The sequence below is a fragment of the Astatotilapia calliptera genome, chromosome 17 (assembly GCF_900246225.1).
Source record: "Astatotilapia calliptera chromosome 17, fAstCal1.2, whole genome shotgun sequence".
Taxonomy (NCBI): Eukaryota; Metazoa; Chordata; class Actinopteri; order Cichliformes; family Cichlidae; genus Astatotilapia; species Astatotilapia calliptera.
The window spans coordinates 23,290,517-23,305,999 of record NC_039318.1 but is presented as its reverse complement, the minus strand read 5'-3'; the positions used below and the strand labels follow the sequence as shown (position 1 = coordinate 23,305,999).

Here is a 15,483-nt window from a genome sequence, read left to right as displayed (position 1 = left end):
TAAATTTGCTCATTTGTAATTGTCTGTTTTTGTCACTCTTAACAAAATGAGTACTTTATGGTTTCAATTGCCTGGTTTTTAGCCAACGGTGGGACTGGTAAACTGTGTGCCGAATTGAAATGTACGCCTCATATTTGGTTCAATTTACTGCATTCTTAAGCCAGTGGTCTCAGAATACAGATATGCAAAAGTGCATACAAAACATTGTCGTCAGAAGTCTGCTGAGGCCAGGCTATTGGCATGCTTGATCCGATTGTTCCTGGTGGAAATCTGACTGGACAGGGGTACCAAGATGAACTGCTCCGATCTCCAGGACAGTAGCTGTTCATGCACTGCCTGAGTACTGCAGGCCTTTCTGGACCAGAAGTCTGTACAAATACTTCCTTAGCCAGCATTTAGTCTTGATAGGTTTCCATTATAGCATGTTCCAAAAATTATACCCCTTTTTGCAGTTTCTATACTTCGCAGCACCATGCAGTAAACCAGATCGAACCCTTTTGCAGGCCAGTTTTAGCACAAAAGAAAAAATACTAATTTTACTAATGTAAACAAAATTTGCCCAAGACAGAAATTGTCCATGTTATTTGCTGATGTTTGTGTGGCAGGACACATCTTTATCTACAAAACTCATGGTTTATTTAAAGTAAAAAAAAAAAAAAAAAAAAGAACATTGAATTTGATTCATGCGTTCATTCTTTAATCTGAGGCAAAATCATTGCAGTCTTTAAATCCTGCCATTTAGTATGCATACATTATTTAATAGCTTATTTTTTTATATACCCCTTATTCCTCCTGCCTTTCCAGGCTAGATTGAACCTCTTGAGGTTCTGTTACTACCAGTAGATGGTGCTCAAGTTTGCAGACTATCATGTGAACTATGTACCATTTAATTATTCCAAGGCAGTCTGAGCCACTCAGTTCCAGTTCTGATCAGTCTTTCTTTATATTTTGCTTCAAAGATGTAAACGTACACAGCTCACACACTCGTGACATGTAGCTCGTGTTGTGCTCAGTTTGCTTCCTGAGCTTAAAATCCCTGCAGTAGTATTCACACTCCTCAGCCTACACTGCTTCGCTGCTTTTAATGGAAACCCAGAGGATGATACTGGGTTCTGAATAAAGTGAAGAATCAGAAAACACGCATGCACATTAAGTAACTGACCTTCCACTACATACCACTGACATTTTTTGTAAAGACCATGTGAGGAAACACCTTTGCAGCAAGCCTTTTCCCTGTTTCGTCAGTAGCTGTCTGCGTCTGTGATGATTTCCAATCCTTAGATAAAGCTTTGCGATTAAGCTGTGGTATATGTTGTAATTGCCTAAAGTCATGCAAAAGTGTCTTGCTGTTCTATTTTCCATTGCCTCAGCATGTGGTTAAGAAGTGTGGTCTGCATCTTGACTGTGATATGGACATGCTTCCTCGAGCGTCTCGAGCAAAATGTCTTCATGAGGATTTTGACAGATGATTGGAAAAGAAGATTCCTGGCCTTGAGTGTGACTCCATGTAGTTATAGGGAAAAAATGGTTTGAATTAATGCTCCCTGTCTTTGATGCTTGTTTCAAACTGGAAGAAAACACCAGGACTCAGTGTATACAGGCAAGAGTTTAACCTGGAGTTATAGGAAATTTTAGACTTCGTGTGTGTTGGTGGGATGCTTTAGGAACCATGATTATCATCACTAAAACTGGGTAATTTGTAAGATGGTTTAATTGAATTCAAAAATACTTTAACCAATGTACTTCAGATTTTTAGCCTAATTAGAGTTCATCATCTGGTGACTAAATGTAGAAAATTAAATGATAATCTGTCCAATAATTACTGAGATGTTTTGGGCCAATCATCAGGGTCAATAATGGGACCATGCAAAGTGGCAATCTTCCAGGCTGGAGTACCACAACTTGCAGTTCCCCCACTGGCCACTTGGGGCGCGCTCCCCCAAAAGTCATTGACTCTAGTGATGGGATTTCCGGCTCTTTTTAGAGAACCGGCTCTTTCGGTTCGGCTCACTAAAAAGCGCTCTTTCAGCTCTGAACCGACTCTTCAGGTTGTTTTGTTGCTTTAATTAATTTATTATTAACAATAATATAAAATTATGCACAAAAGGAATTACTAATGTAAAAAAAGTGGTTTTATTTATAAATGTTTATACATAAATATATGCGGTGGCCCCTAGAGACAAGACACGTACAAACTCCAAAACACATTTCTAGCATGAACTGAACTTCCAAAACAGAGCTACCTAGATCACCTAAATTACACAATTGAAAGCATGAAAGCATATGTGTATTGTTTGTGTATTTATACAAACACAAAACACTACAAACCACAACACAATTAAATATAAATTATAATATGAAATGAATGAATGAAATGAAATGAATATGAAAACAAAAAGAACATGCATGTCAAATCAAATCACTTTTATTGTCACATCACATGTGCAGGTACATTGGTACAGTACATATGAGTGAAATTCTTGTGTGCGAGCTTCACAAGCAACAGAGTTGTGCAAAATACAATAACGTAAACAAGCAGAATACAAGAATGGCTACATCTGAAACTAATATATGTACAATATACAATAGTATATGCATTTCTGGATGTGTATACTAAATATTTTTCTGTGTGTGTGTGTGTGTATACACATATTTTACAAATTAAATAGAGTAAACAATAAAATAAAATATATAAAAATATGCAGAGTTGAGATATTCTCTGTCATATGGGCCTGCATGAATAAACTTTCTGAATCCTTTATCATCTGCAACTGAAAATAGTTGTGGATGATTACTATACCTTTCTAATGTGACGTTGTTGTCCCTGGCTCTTTCTCTCTCTCTCTCTCCCTCCTGCTCTGTTCCTGTGCTACTGAGTGTAACTACCGCCCCTCCCCCCTCTTCCCAGCGTAAAGCACAAGGCTCGCATGCGGAGTGAAGCGGGAAAAAAGTGCGAGAGAGGTTGAGAGAAAGAAAAGGAAAAAAAAAACACTGCTCGCGATAAGGAGCTGGCTCTAAGAACCATTTCGTTCGCGACCGACCCATCACTAATTGACTCAAGGTTGAGTCAGTAAGTTTTTAAGGTTATTTAATAGAAAAACCCACCGATTAGTGTCTACTTACATCTTTCAACAGCTTGATGAATTCTGCTATCATCTATCACAGCGGTCCCCAATCCCCGGGCCTCGGACCGGTACCAGTCCGTGAGTCGTTTGGTACCGGGCCGCGAGAGTTGAGGCTCGGGTGTGAAATGTATGGTTTTCAGGGTTCTTATCGGTTTTCAGCGTTATTTTGTTATCGTTTTTATCGTTAACTCTGTTTTCCTGGGTCTTTTCACGTGAGTTATGAATAAATCTTCTTTTTTTCGGTACCGGTACTAGTTTTATTTTGTTGTATTTATCCGTGACACCTTAAAGGCCGGTCCGTGAAAATATTTTCGGGCATAAACCGGTCCGTGACGCAAAAAAGTTTGGGGACCGCTGATCTATCATCTAAAAAAGGTCCCCTCTACCAAGTAAGCAAAAATGTGACAGAAGAAAGACAGAAAGAAACAACAAACATCTGGATAAAACGTCATCGTCTTCCTATTCACCTCAAGTCTGAACTGAAGTCAGGGTTCTGAGCTATGAAAACGTGTATAAAAGTACTTTTTAAAATTCATCATACTATCGTTTTATTCTCTTTAAAAAAAGTTTAAAGAGCTTAGGCTAGCAGCAGCTAATATTTAGCTGCTAGCTAGTTCAGGATATTCTCAACCACTTGTTTTCTATTGGACAGAAACAAACACTGACTCATCAACCCGTATCAGAGAGCGGAGTGACTTATTACATATGAACGCCAGGTACCGTTGTTTGTCATACAGTGGCTACTGTATCTAGAATTATAAGAAAACAGAATTCCGTTTTCAGCTACTGACATCTAGTGGTGAGATTTTCAGAATCAGAAAGGGTTTTATTGCCAAATGTTGAGCGGGTTTACAACATTAGGAAATTGCTGCGGTAACTACAAGCTGTAACTGCTACAAATTATGTTGTTATGTTGTTTTTAATTTTCCTCTTTATGATAACCATGTAGGAGTAAATGCCTATGTAACTCAACTGTTTTATATTTTATTAAGACTTAAAGTCAAAAATGTATGTTTCTGAAAAAGATGCTTTTTCAAGTCACTGAACTGAACTGGACTTCTCAATTGTGTTTGTGTTGGTGACTAATGTTAAAACTCCATAAAGCGCAAGAAATCTCAGCAGACCTAAATGGTCACGTCATGTCATCTCCACCATGACGTGACTTGCTCTGCTTTTCAAGGTTAGGAACCATCCACAACGATGGTTAAGTGAGATGCTCTCACTCATTTTTGTTACTATGATGGTCTAATCTCCCTGTATTTTCCCAACTCCATCGTTACAGTGCCTCAAACAAACCTCCTCCCAGTTTTAATTTTAAACTCCCAAGCATAATCTTAGGTTCTGAGAGATGAGCAAAACCCTCGGCTCACTCTGTGGACAAACAGCAGGGTTTTGCTAGATGACAAACGATGACTAATCGAGGTGCACGGGTGACGTGACAGCTCAAGTCTGCCACACAAACAAAGATGAACACGATCAGTTAAGAAAAATTGGATTCAAGGCGGGTTGGATTGCGATGGGTGAATCTCGAAAAGAGGAGAAAAAGATGTCGGCTGGATTTACAGGAAACTAAACATCCTGCTCTGTCAAGGGAACACTGAAGAACCTATAGATGAGTGTAGTTTTGACTAGATTAATCAAGAAAAAATTGGCTTTGGTAAGTCACAGATGAAGCTGAGACTGATTCTAGCTTCATTACACTTTTGTTACAGTTTGAGGATATCAGCATGGGTTCATTTTCACACAGACTAAACAATTGTCTAGTTTAGTCAGTGGAAATGTTAAGGAAAAATATTAAACTAGAGAGTGGATTGCTAAATTATTAGCTAAAGCTAGCAAGCTTGGTTAGCAAGCTGGTAGCATTAGCTAATAATCAGCTTATTTGGTTAGCAAGCTGTTAGCATTACCTAATAACAAGCTTATTTGTTATATATCATCAACCTATACAGTTATTGTAAAATATACTCCAAATATTTTTTCCGTACCAGGCTGTAAATCTGTTATTTTCATGGCGATGATTAGCATCATCGAGTGGCCATTCCAGAAGCTGCAGGTTTATTAGAATATCTTACTATTACTGGGTTGAACCACCATTTATCTCTATTACCTCCTTAATTTTTTGAGTTATAGATTTAACAAGGCGCTGGAGACATTCCCCAGAAATTCTGGAGTTGCTGTAGATTTGTCAGATGCACCTCTATCTGGTCTGTTGTGGTGAAGAGAGAGTGAAAACAAAGCGGTCGATTTACCGGTTGATCTACATTCCTACCCTCACCTGTGGCCACGAGCTCTGGGTAGTGACCAAAAGAATGATATCACAAATACAATGGGTGGAAAAAATTAATACTCTTAAAAGAGGGACTTATCATTTGGTCTTGAATAACCTGCTGTTTCTTGTTTTAAACTTCCTACTTGCTATAATTTGTGCCTTGCATTCAAACCGTTTCATTAGAGGGCCAAAATGAATGGATCAGCAAATGTATCACTGCTGCATTTCTTCGGTATCTTATAGGAAGTGTGTCACCTACTACCATCTGCTTTCCGTCCGGTTAACTTCCTTCCTGCTGTTGTAGCTCAGTGCTGAGCTCTGCTGACTCACAGTCCTGGACATGATGGAGGATTAAACTACAACAGGACTGTAACAGGAAGCTCAGCAGCATAAATCCAGGATCAACTTTGGGGAAAAAGAAAAAAGAAGTATTCTTTCCGGGTTTTACAAAAAGCTCTCCACCAAGAAACTTGAATCTATACGTCCTCACATTCTTGGCCTCATTTACCAGGCTCACATAGCCTGTATTTTATATTCAGTGATTCAGTAGTTTTATTAATATATGCCCTCCTGTATTCATTTATGTGATATTGAAGTTTGGTTTAGCTTTTGAGATATTGCAATAATCAAGCTTCAGACTCTTAGATTAGCCAAGCCTCTATTATCATCATTGTGAGGTAATGCAGCGCTGACCTTTGAGAACAGCGTTAACATTTTAAAATAATTTATCTTGAAAAACCTTTCAGCAAACAAAAATGAGATATATCCAGTTTGATAAGAATTCCATCAATTGTCTTTTTAAATATATTTCTAGAGAAAGCAGTGTCAGTTTCTGAATAACACTTCCTAATGTTTGATCATGATAAGATTGGCGCACCCTTTATGTCTACATAAAATGACGCTGTTGCTTCTGCATAGGTTGACCTCAAACATCCCTTTCCCTGGGCAGCCAAAGAGCTTTGTGCAAATAGACACCAATACAGCATATTTCAAGCTATATGACAGCAAGTGACTGATCATGAAACAAGCTCTTCTTGAACTCTTGAAGCTACAGAATGAGCTGATGCCCATATTAAAATACCCAACTTGACAGAGTTGAAGAGTGTGTTTACAGTCTGGCTTCTCTAGCTAATTTCCCCCCTATTTTTAAAAACATACATTCTGTGCTGAGTGATTGGTGGGTGCTCTTTAGTCTGATTTAACAATTGTTTGTCCTAAAAGATACTCAATGTTAGCCCTGTTAGCATCTCTATTAATAACGAGTCACAGATGAGCCTCGCTAATCAAGTGTGCTCGCCAGTGCTAGCATGAACTTACAACTCCAGAGCGCTAGCCTACTATTCAAATATGGCAATACTCAACTTAAACACACAAACAGTATTAATTTATGTATTAATGCTACACTTTTTTGCCTTCATACATGCTTTAATTCTTCTGTTAGTTTGTTGGGAGCAGCCATGAGAAGATGAGTACACTGTGGGCATAAAGGAATGGACATGGTCATGTAGGCTGTAGTGTTTCAGTTGGTACTGAGGGGCCCAAAAGTGTGTCAAGAAAATCCCTCACGCCATTACAACAACACCGCCAGCCCAAACCGCTAATACCGGGCATGCTTTCATGTTATTTATTCCAAATTCTGACCCTTCGATCCAAATGACATAGTAGAAATCGAGACTCACGAGACCAGACAGCGTTTTTTCAATCTTCTATTGTCCAATTTAGGTGAGGCCGTGTAATTTGTAGCCTCGTAATCCTGTTCTTAGCTGACAGGTGACCACACCTGGTGTGGTCTTTAGCTGCTGTCTGCTTCAATGTGTTGTCCTCTTCAGGTTGTAACAAGCAGTTATTTGAGTTATTGCTGCCTTCCTATAATCTTGTAGCAATCTTGCCATTCTCCTCTAACCCTTGACATCAACAAAGTATTTTTACCCAGAGCTGCTCAGTTGATTTTTCTGTCAGACCATTCTCTGTAAAACTTAGAGTTGGCTGTGTGGGGAAAATCCCAGTAGATCTGCAGTTTCTGAAATACTCCAGCCTGGCTGGTACCATCAACCTGCATTCAAAGCCCCTAAAATTACCTTTCGTCCCCATTCTGATGCTCAGTTTGAACTTCACCAGATCTTTTTGACTGCGTCTTTATACCATGTCATGATCTGATGAACAGGTGTGCCAAATAAGGAAGTGGATTCATCACAGGAACACCTGATTTGTGACTCTTTTCTTCTATGAAACAACAACACATCACAATCACCAGATTCTCATTTAAAAATCAAAAAAATATTTCCAAGGCTTTCTCTTGTGAAAATCCCCTGTTCTGTGGACTCCTGGCCCACTCGACATCTGTGTGCAAACATCTGGTAGGCTTGGGAGAAACACTTCTTGAATACTTCCTTAGATTGGACAAACAATTTCATGGGGGAGCGAGCTCGGCTTGAGTCTGCTCGCTACAGAATTACCCACCTAATAGCTCCTGACTGCAGCATTACTGTCAAATAAATGAAAATGTGTGAATGCAAGAGTGGCTATTACACACTGTTATGTATAATATATTTTTACGTGCACTGCTCATTTTACAGCCTAGCGAGCGCTGCATTTTATTCCTCTTTACCATAAATGTGTTATGGGTTACAAAATGCATGATAGGGCCACTTATTAAAGCTCTCAGAGTCTTCTTGGGTACTTTGAATACAAATTTAGTGTTCATTATATACAGAGCCTGAGCTTGGCTATTTCAGTAATGCATTACTGGAATGCTATTGGGCATTTAAGTTGCACAGCAGCGTTTGTGTTGGCATGAAAGGAAACACTTAGCAGCAGCCTTTAAGCACCCCCGTTCCTCATTCTTTTTTTTCTCCCCCTCCTCAAAAGCAGACAGAAATATGCTAAATATGCAGCAGAGTGACCCGAGTCCATAGATCAAGGTTTATTTTTAGGAGAGGCACCTCACTCCCATGCTCCACCCAGGTTTTCTCATTATCTGTACCAGGGTTAGCACATGCAGAGATAATGGCTGAATGCCTGGCCTCCCACTCACTCCTGAGACACGTGGATAGGTCACATTTTTTGCTCTTTATGGCAGAAAAACACCAAACTAATAACATGTAAGCCAATCTATTTCAGATATGTACATTTGAGTATCCATGGTAAACTTCCCTTAAAGTCAGTGCACCCTTGTGAGCAAGCTGGCCGCACACAAATCAAACACCAATAGGCTGATATCCTTCAGCACAGGTGAGTTATGGGGCTATTAACATAGCATGAAATTAGGTTCCTGACAGTAAGCACCTATAGCAGCTTTAAATCACTGCACGCAGAGAAACCTGTGCTTGTACAGTTGGGTAATGGCATGAACGTGGCTGGAATATCACTGGAATGCAATGCAGGGTAATGAAAACGGAGCTTTGCAACAGTCAACAGTTTGCTGCAAGGACTCGCATGATGTTGTATTAATTATACTTCCTCTAACTTCGGCTCATTATGCAGGAGAACTCCAGAACAGGTTTGAAATGATAATGTCTTTGGGACTTGTTTTTAGAAACAAAGTTATACATAGACTCGACTGAAAGCTGCAAAACCTGCTGTATTTTAATGAGCTGGTAGCTGTTGTGCGGCTTCCCATCATATTAACTCCTTGTTTTGAGTTTGTGCTTGAGCTTGAAAACAGTTTTGTCATTTGCTGACTCCCTCATAAAACTGTCATTGTGCTTCTTGTCCTCGAAGAGAGCTTCTCTGGCATTTTCTTTGTGCACTAATAGTAGAAGTAAACTGGATTTGTGAAGCATCTTTCTTGAAAGCAATGATCAGACCTCAGGATGTTTCATAAAGAAGTCCCAAGGCCTGTTTCTGTGAAGTCAGGCAGCCGTGGCTCAGGAGACAGCGTAGGTCATCCACTAATGGGAAGATCGGTGGCTTTGATTCCCAGCTCCTTCAGTATGTGTCCTAAAGTGTCATCGGGCAAGACAGTGAACACCAACAATATGTGAATATGTTACCTCACAGCAAGAAGGTCCTGAGTTCAATTCCAACATCAGGCCGGGGTCTTTCTGTGTGGAGTTTGCATGTTCTCCCCTTGTTTGCGTGGGTTCTCCCCGGTTACTCCGGCTTCCTCCCACCGTCCAAAGACTTGCAGTTTGTGGGGATAGGTTAATTGGAAACACTAGATTGTCCATAGGTGTGAATGGGGAGTGAATGTGAGTGTGAATGGTTGTCTTTGTCTATGTGTTAGCCCTGCGACAGACTGGCAACCTGTCCAGGGAGTACCCCACCTCTCACCCTAAGACAGCTGGGATAGGCTCTAGCCCCCCCACGACCCTGAAAAGGATAAGCGGAAGCGAATGGATGGATTTTAATTGCTTTTTCACGTAAACACAGAGATAAAGTCATCATAGCAACACAGACTGATGTGTCACAGCTCATTGCGGCAATTTAAGTAACTGTAATTATGTTATTTCCAATGAATAATGGACTGGTGCTTATATAGTGCCTTTCTACTCTATTTGATCTCTCATTGCACTTTTTTACTGCAAGCCTTATTCACCCATTTGTGTTGTTTTGTTTGTTTTTCTACTATAACATTCATACACGCACTAATGCATTTGGGACAACATGCAGACCAGAGGAGCTGGGGATCAAACCACTGACCTTCTGATTAGGAAGCAACCTGCTCCACAGCCACAGCCACTCTACAATACAGACCCAGTTCAGCTTACTCACCTGAAACCAATCTTTACTCTTTGGGACTCATCTTGTTTTTTGTTTGAAACGGCTGTAATCGCATAAAAATATCCGCATCATTTACAAAAAGTGACAAACACAAATGAAGATTGCTTGTGGCTTACCTTTTCTCTCAGGTTACAAACATCTGCATTTTGCTATCTTAGAAATATTGTCCACGTATCAGGAAATTATCAGAGGGAATGGAAAACCAGCGAGCTGTCAGTAATATCATCCGCAGGACTTTTTTATGCTGTGACTGTGGATTTTTTTATTGGTCGAGCAACTACAAGATGAATATTGTCTTATTGATTTTACCCTGCCTCTAAGGGGTGTATAATCACAAACCTGTCACCTCACAAGCCCAGTTCTCGGGAGAAAAGGGAAAACAAGATGCTGCTCTCACTTGGAATGTAAGTTCAGAAGAAAATTTGAGACTCTGAGACATACTCACTTTAGTATTTAGATGAAAATCTGCTGAAGCCACATATGCAGTGTGTAACTGAAATCTTGCTCTCTTTTTTTGTAAACTAAGCTGAAATTGAATTTCTTGAGTTAGTTTGTGATGTTTAAGAAATTGCAAACAATCCTGAGACTTATTTGGGCCCAGAAATCATCAACGCAGTTTTTATGATCATAAAAAGTGTAGTTAATTTGGACACTGCATCAAAACAACTCCCTAAATACACTCACCGGCCACTTTATTAGGTGCGTGTTGCCGTTACCTTTTTTCTTTTTTCTTTTTTGCCTTAATTCGTTATGGAATCGATTCAACAAAACTGAGGAAGCATTCCTCAGAGATTGTTGACGGGAAAATCCTATGAAAACAGCTGCTTCTGAAATACTCAGACCAACAACAACGTGCTGCATTCAAAGTCAGCGAAATCATCTTTCTTCCCCACTCTGATGCTCGGTTTGAATTTCAGCATGTCATCGTGACCATGTGTACAGGTCTAAATGCATAGAGCTGCAGTTATGTGATTGGCTGAGTAGATATTTCTGTTAGCAAGCAGTTGAACAGTTTGTACCTAACAAAGTGGCCGTGTAAGTGCCTGAAGGCTTTTCGCTATGCTGAGGTGAAAGAATCCCTTCTAGAAGGACTGTTCCTGTCTAAGAAACACACTGAAAGTGTTCACACTAACATTTCGTTATGCCTTGTTCTCCCAAGACAAATCCCCTTAAGGCACTGTCAAATGAAACAGAACATCTTTTCACCAAATCTAAACAGAAAGGAGATGATATCCCTGTTTAAAGGCTCTTTCTGAGATCTCAGATTGAAATTTTTTTGCTCTTTTTTAATGTAATGGAGGTTTATTATTGTTATCAAACATGTGTTCTGTCTGTTGAACGCATGATTCAGTACTTTGAGGACTCGGATATTTCAGAGCAACAACTGAGTACAGATATAATTGCATGTCGATTTTTAAAGTGGAGTTTCCCGCTGTCAACGAAGTTTCAACTTTTAGTAGCGCACATTTTTTGTAAACTGTCAAGTCATAACAAAAATAAGATGAAATGAACTGCTCAGTCATCGAAAGTTGCCCTCACCCTACCCAGGGATCAAGTTTCCCTGAAAGCAGGTTTTTCATCTGATCAGAGCTGGTTGGGTGAGTTATCGGGTGCCTAAGGGACTCTGTGGGACCTGCGTGAGAGAAGTTGTTGAGAAATGCCCTTGTGCCGAAGTGTTGCACTGTGACTGTGCAAATATCAAAGGGCCACTGAAGACGTGAAATCAGCGACACTGTTGCTGTTGACACAAGTCAGAGCTGCAGAGGTGTACAGGGACTTTAACAATCACATTTTCAAAGTCTCAAACTTCCACTCAACTCTCAAAGCAAAATACAAAGTTTTCAGTGAATTACAGAAAGCTCTTAAAGCAAGGAGTGGATGGATTTTCAAGGACAGGTCTGGACCCACCAGAGGGTTCAATTTGACCAACTGATGGCTAAAAAAAGTATGAAAACAGCAATGAAATTGTAAAAAATGAATTTTGATTGCTGAGTGGTGATGCAAAGCCAGCATAACTACACAGGGGTGAACAGAATTCTAGACCTAGAGACAGTGTTCAGATCATAAAGAAGTAAAATACGAATGTTTATTACAAAAGAAACTGTACATGTGAAGAGTTGTTGCTTTTGCACTGTTAAATATGCATGCACATGTTATGACAGCAGACCTTGCCCTTATTCTTGCGAAGCAGTTAATCATGCTTTTGTAACTGGGTGGCTCATCAAAGGGGAAAATGCTTCTTCTTTACACTTTTTCTTCTTACGGCAAGGTAATAAAAAGGCCCCAAAGCTAATCTAAAGAGCATAAATGCAGATCTTATACAAATGAAAATGTTTATCAAATTTCTATTCGACAATGGAACCGATCCTTTCCTTTCTTTACACTTATTAAAGAAAGGTAAGGAGGGCTTTGCAGTCATTTTACTGGTCTTGGCTAGTTTTTTGTAAAATAGATAGATAAATACTTTTCAAAATTATAGAAAATTGTCATATTCACAGTGAAGAAATATGTTCCCCTGTGCAATGACAACAAATGGCAAACAGAAAATATATATGTATCCACATACAAAATTAGATAAATTAGATAAATAAACCAGCTAATGATTTAAAAACAACAGAAACAATTGTAAAAATAATAATAATAATAATAATAATATGATAATTAAAACTGAAAAAAGATATAAATATATACAAGCAGAATAAAAGAATCTGAGCTGCTTGAAACTTTGTACACTTTACACAACTTACATATAAGGAAGCATGAAAATACAGAAATGTTATGATAAAAATAATTAACTATATTAACCTTTATCTTTATGGAAATATCGCCGATAAGTATTGTAAAAGCTTTAACAAATGACCTTAAACCCGAAAGCACCTGTGGGAACAGTAAAGAGTTATTACACAGCGCCCCTCCTCTGTTTCGGCTTTAGTCGGAAGTGTTCGCCCACTTTCGGGATTCAAGCCGGTGTTTTCAGAGGGGCAGAGCGAGCGCCGCGGGTCCCAGCTCCGCAGACTACAGCAGTTCATGTGAGAGCAGCTCGGGCACACCTGGTTGGACCGTGAAGAGCAGTTCAGCGACCGAGACAGCTCCACTCAGGTGGGTTTCTACCTGAATTTATACCTTTGTTGTTCTCTCGTCAACTTCTCCACACTCTGACTTTCTTCTTTCGGGCGGAAAGTTACCTTAGAGATAAACGGACTTTGTAAACTTTCTTTTTAAACAAAACCCGTCCTGCACGCTGAGTATCGCGAGGTGGAGGTGAAAACACCTCCATAATGAACAGCTAAGTTTACTTGTCCTGACTTTTTATTTTCATTCTACCTTTCAGCAGCTCCCGAGTTAATCACTTGAGGAATGTGGTGCAATTAGGACAGCGACCGAGAGCTGAAAATTCATATCAACTTCAACTTTTAAGTTACTTTTTTTTTTTTCCTCCCTTCGACTTTGAACTTATCAGAAAAAAGGGATCATGGCCACAGGCGGATTCAAGTCAAGCGCCGCGACGGACTTTTTGGAGGAGTGGAAGGCAAAACGGGAGAAAATGAGAGCCAAAATGCTGGGGGACATTGCCGCAGCCACTGGTACTCCCTTGGGTGCCAGTAATACAAACAGCAGCCGTAACGCCGTTCCTCCTCCATCTCCTCCTCCTCTTCCTTCGGCCACCGAGTTCACCAACAACGGCAACCCGGACCGAAGCTCCTCCGCTGGGAACTGCCACCCCTCCTCCTACGCGGTTGCTCGGTCCTCCTCTGGCACTTCTCTAAAGAGGCCCGAGGAGGAAATGCACCACCCCGTGACACCCTCAGCCACGCCGGGAAGCAACCTGAAGAAGGCCCTGCCTCAGCCGGAGAAGACTCAGGACTCTACTCCCATGGCTTGCAACGACAGTGACAAGGAAAGCCCGTCACCCAGCAGCAAGGGCAAGGAGAAGAAGAGCACCGGGCCCAGCGCCAGGAAGGGGAAAGGACAGATCGAGAAGAGGAAGTTAAGGGAAAAGAGGAGATCCACAGGTGTCGTGAACATACCATCCAATGAGGTGAGTCGGGGGAAAAAGAGGGCAGCGATTCACCTTAACATCAGAATGGGTATAATTTGGAGGCCCATTTTGGGATTGGTCATGTTTTTTCTCTATTGGGAATAAAAGTATTCCCAAAAAAGTATTAGTGAAAGTTAGCCTCTTGTATGTGGAAATAGGTGGATGCTTAATGCTTGTGCATTTTTATTTTTTGTAAGGAAATAGTGGCTTCTGTGTGTTGCACTTGAACACCACTTGCCTTCCTACACTCCAAATTCCTCCCATACATGTGTCTGGTTTAATCGAGCCTCTGCTGGAGAGAAATGAAAGCAGTTCTCAGATGGTGGGAGAGGGTGGAGGTGTACAGTATGTGTGTTGCACATTCATTGTTATTGGATTTAAATCATCTCGCACTCCTGGCCGATTCCTGTGGTTCAGACACATGCAGGAACTCTGATATGAAGCTTGGCCAACACTGAAAAAACACTCAAATTACACAGAAATTCTCGGAATAGATGCCCACCCTTTTGTTTTTTGTTGGTTTCTTTTTTGGTAAGGGGATGGTGTTCTGACCACCTTTCATTCTCCTATTTGATAGCCACCCAGAACAATATGCCCCTGGGGCAGCACAACTTGGAGTTTGACCAGCCTGTCAGTTGGAGCCTCGCATCCTGTTATTAGGTGCTCAGCAGTGCCGAGCAAAGCCGTTTGAAAACTGGTCACAAGCCAGGCTGTAATACTGGGCTTCAGCACTCTGGGCTGCGCCAGATATGCTAGATCGAGCCCATAGGCAGCTCATTATGTAGTAAAGTGGGCGAACCGTCTATTATTGGGGGAGGTAGGAGGTGATCTGATGAGGTGGTGAGCTGATTTGTGTGAGTGGGGAAGAGGGAGAAAGAAGTGGAAGTGCTGTGGTCTGAGAAAGTTTGTAGAACTTCCTGAGGCAGGTCCTTATCCCGAAAAGTATAGTGAGTATGAGTATAAAAGATGGACGTACCTGCTGGTTTTGAATTCAGCTTTAAGTGTCCAATGAAAGAAACTGCAGGTTTTCTGTGCACTAGACTTGGGTGCTATGGTGATGCTGATGTTCTTGCAGTCCAACACTGTGCCCAGTGTGCTTGTAAACTATTTACATAACCTAATTCCTGTTAATGTTTTTTTAATTGTTATTTAAAAGTTAATTATGAACAGCTGAAGGCAGATCACTACATTTGTTAAATAAAATGACAAATACTATGCAGGTTTAAAAAAAGGTTCATTGCTGAAAGCATTTGTATTCATCTGACTCCACAACTCTGATTGGTAGGTTGTGATCATCATACTTTGTCAAGCGTCGTCACCTGGAGTTG

General features: G+C 40.5%; 1 protein-coding gene across 3 annotated transcripts; it reads left to right on the top strand.

Moving 5' to 3' along the window:
* Positions 1-12,959: 12,959 nt before the first annotated feature.
* Positions 12,960-14,275, top strand: LOC113008673 (PRKC apoptosis WT1 regulator protein-like). Of its 3 annotated transcripts, none has more exons than XM_026146264.1 (2): positions 12,960-13,215; positions 13,451-14,275. In XM_026146264.1, the coding sequence occupies exon 2, from the start codon at positions 13,589-13,591 to the stop codon at positions 14,258-14,260; it is 672 nt and encodes a 223-aa protein (XP_026002049.1). In that variant the 5' UTR covers positions 12,960-13,215; positions 13,451-13,588; the 3' UTR covers positions 14,261-14,275. The 3 variants fall into 3 exon arrangements, with proteins under 3 accessions (XP_026002049.1, XP_026002048.1, XP_026002047.1); XM_026146263.1 differs by having other exon boundaries at positions 13,448-14,275; XM_026146262.1 differs by having other exon boundaries at positions 12,961-13,215; positions 13,577-14,275.
* The last annotated feature ends 1,208 nt before the right edge of the window (positions 14,276-15,483 follow it).

Coding starts and splice junctions, on each gene's coding strand:
- LOC113008673 (XM_026146264.1), top strand. CDS start 13,589: ATGGCCACAGGCGGATTCAAGTCAAGCGCCGCGACGGACTTTTTGGAG.